This window comes from Propithecus coquereli, unplaced genomic scaffold (assembly GCF_000956105.1).
Source record: "Propithecus coquereli isolate 6110/MARCELLA unplaced genomic scaffold, Pcoq_1.0 Scaffold478, whole genome shotgun sequence".
NCBI classification, from domain to species: Eukaryota; Metazoa; Chordata; class Mammalia; order Primates; family Indriidae; genus Propithecus; species Propithecus coquereli.
The window spans coordinates 432,993-436,029 of record NW_012150596.1 but is presented as its reverse complement, the minus strand read 5'-3'; the positions used below and the strand labels follow the sequence as shown (position 1 = coordinate 436,029).

Sequence of the window (3,037 nt, the reverse complement as noted above, 5' to 3'; positions counted from 1 at the left end):
GTGCTCGGCCCTGCAGGTTGTCAGAGAAATGCAAATTAAACCACCCGAGATACACCTATCAAAATGGCTAAAATTTAAAAGGCTGAAAAATACCAAGTTTTCATGGAGATGTGAAACAACCAGAACTCCCTTAACTTGCTGGTAGGGGCAATGATGAATTCACTAAATTGGTTACAACAAATCAAACGGGTTACAAACACTCTGGAAAAAATTGGTTGTCTGTGTATCTCTTAAAGCTAAACATACACTTGCCCTAAATTCTACTTCTTGGTATATACCCAAGAAAAATGAGTGCTTAGTCCACCAAAGGATACATATTAACAAATGGTTAGCTTCATTTGTAATAGCCCAAAGCAGAAAACAACCCGCATGTTTATTAATAGTAGAATGGTTAAAAACAAAATCCAGAGCAAGAGTGAGATCCCACCTCTACAAAGAATAAAAAAAAAATCAGGCAGGTCTGCTGGTGTGCACCTGTAGTCCCAGCTACTCTGGCGGCTGTGGTAGGAGGATCGCTTAAGCCCAGGAGTTTCAGGTTGCTGTGAGCTATGATGATGCCACTGCACTCCAGCCTGAGCCACAGAGTGAGACTCTGTCTCAAAAAAAAAAAAAAAGAAAAAGAAAAAAAAAAGAAAACAAAAACAAAAAAACAAAACCTAAAACCCTGTAGTATATTCATACTGTGGAACACTACATAGCAATAACAAAGAATGAATTATTGTTACATGCAACAACAGGGATAAATTACACAGAAGATGTGAGTGAAAGAAGCAAGACACAAAAAAATACATAATATATGATTCCATTTGTACTAAGATCAAAAAACAGGTAAAACTAATCCATGTTGATGGGAATGGTAGTTACCCCCTTGTAGGGGTTGGAAGGAATGGGGAAGGTGTTACTGACTGCAAGGGAACACAGGGCACCTTCTGGAGTGCTAGAAATGTTTATATACATCTTTATATTGTTGGTAGGCACACAGGTGTAGACATAGGTCAAAATTCATTAAGCTGTAAACTAAAGATTCATATACTTTATTGTAGTCAAGTTATATCTCAGTTATAACAAACAATCTGGCTACACAAAGAACTGAAATCTAGAATGATGAATAATTGATTCTACCAAGGCACTAGGTATTAAAATGATCAGGTCTTGGCGGGGTGCGATAGCTCACACCTGTAATCCCAGTGCTTTGGGAAAGTAGAGGCAGGAGGATTGCTTGAGGCCATGAGTTCAAGACCAGTCTGGGCAACATAGCGACACCCTGTCTCTACAAAAAAATTTTAAAAATTAGCCAGGTAAGGTGGTGCATGCCTATAGTCCCAGCTACTTGGGAGGCTGAGGAGGGAGGATCGCTTGAGCCCAGGAGTTCGAGGCTGCAGCGAGCTACAAACGTGCCACTGCACTCCAGCCTGGACAACAGAGTGAAACTCTGTCTCTAAAAAATAAAAATAAAAAAAGATCAGGTCTTAGTTGAGTAGTACTTAATAGGGTAGTACTGAGTCAAACAGGTATTGCTGTTTACTTCTATTAATATAAGAATAAACTGAAAAATAAGCCATTATTCTACTCTTTCTCTACATTAGGATAATTTGTTTTGCATATTATGCAAAAAATGTATAAAATATTTTATGCAGGAAACACTAAAATTTTTTCGTTAAATCAGAGGAATGAAAAAGCCCCAAGGGATATGGGAATGGCTTATGTCCAAAATGCTGACAATGGAGCCAAAAGTAATGACATAATCTTTAAACAATTTTAAAAAGCCAGGCTCTCTCTCCCTAATGGGAGTCTTAATACCACAGATACGCTTGCATTCTTGTTTCCATACAGTAATTTAACTTTGAAGTACTTGCAAAAAGTGAATACAAAAATCTAGTAAAAAGAATATGGTTAAGGAGCAGCTTCTAATCCTAAGTGTCAAGTGCATTTTTCTTAAATAAACAAGACTTTGATAAGAAGGTTGAAAGCAAGGAAAGAAAATTTTACATGGTGGTCTCAAATTTGCTTCAGTAGAACATAAACGAAGTTTTTGATTCATGTACTGATATATCTTAGCCTGAAAGAACTCCATGGCTCCTTTTTCTAGTTCGATTTTCAAATAAGAAATTAATTTTAATAGTGATAAGATGTTCTTTAAACAGCATGATTTAAAGAGGTTATAGGATATCAGTACTATTTAAAGTACAGCTATGAAGAAGACTTATAAAAGGACAAGAAAGAAATTTGGCAAACAATGAAAACATTAGCTACTGTGGCATTCTGAATGGAGAGGAGAATCTCTCAGTCTTTGGAAAGGTCAGGGGAAAAAAGGCGCGTCGCTGAACATCGTGGTATCTAACATTACTGCATTTTTATTTCATTCTCATGCTTTTCCCTAGGGCAGCCTTTCCTTTTTCACCCTAGCTAGTACACCGACTAAGAACCAACAAATACCTTTTAAGAGATTCACTAAGTTAGCTAAAGGTCAACAAATATTAAAGTTTGCTCAATAAATAAACCTATATAGCAAAGGAAGTATGTCATTTGAGCGTTTGATTCCCTCCATACAGCCAGCTTCTGCAATAACCAGTCCCTATGGTTTCACGGGTTTGCAGAGGAATTCATTTGTGTGCGTTTCCTTCTCCACAACACTAATGAGGAAAGGGAAGACTAAAGGTAAGCTTTATGTTCCACTTTGTGAAGAGAGCAGCCAAAACAGTTGTTCCATTAAACCGTAATTATCCATGTCCACACTATCATTTTTTTCCTTAATTAAGGATACTTATGATCAAAGTTGTACCATATCCGGAAAAGCCAAGCACTCTCTGCTTTCGTAGTTCTCCTTTCATTTTCAGGAATACCCTGCAGACAAATAATACAGAAATCAATACATACACAAGGACGCAAACACATTTATTTTGAGCCATTTCTTTGTAGAATCAGAAACAGAGGCTACTACATATAAGATACTCTCCAACATGGGAAACATTAGAAATTTAATAGTTTGTATATTGCAGTTTTGGAATAAGAAATTGAAATGCTTTTCTTTTCTTTT

At 36.7% G+C, this 3,037-nt stretch overlaps 1 protein-coding gene across 2 annotated transcripts in view; it reads right to left on the bottom strand.

The window, feature by feature from the left end:
• SLC9A6 (solute carrier family 9, subfamily A (NHE6, cation proton antiporter 6), member 6) overlaps positions 1–3,037 on the bottom strand; it is a 62,889-nt gene that overhangs the window by 17,048 nt on the left and 42,804 nt on the right. For both annotated transcript variants that reach the window (XM_012655484.1, XM_012655485.1), the window contains exon 14: positions 2,765–2,844. In XM_012655484.1, coding sequence (XP_012510938.1) covers positions 2,765–2,844 — 80 coding nt within the window. The remainder of the gene's footprint in view (positions 1–2,764; positions 2,845–3,037) is intronic.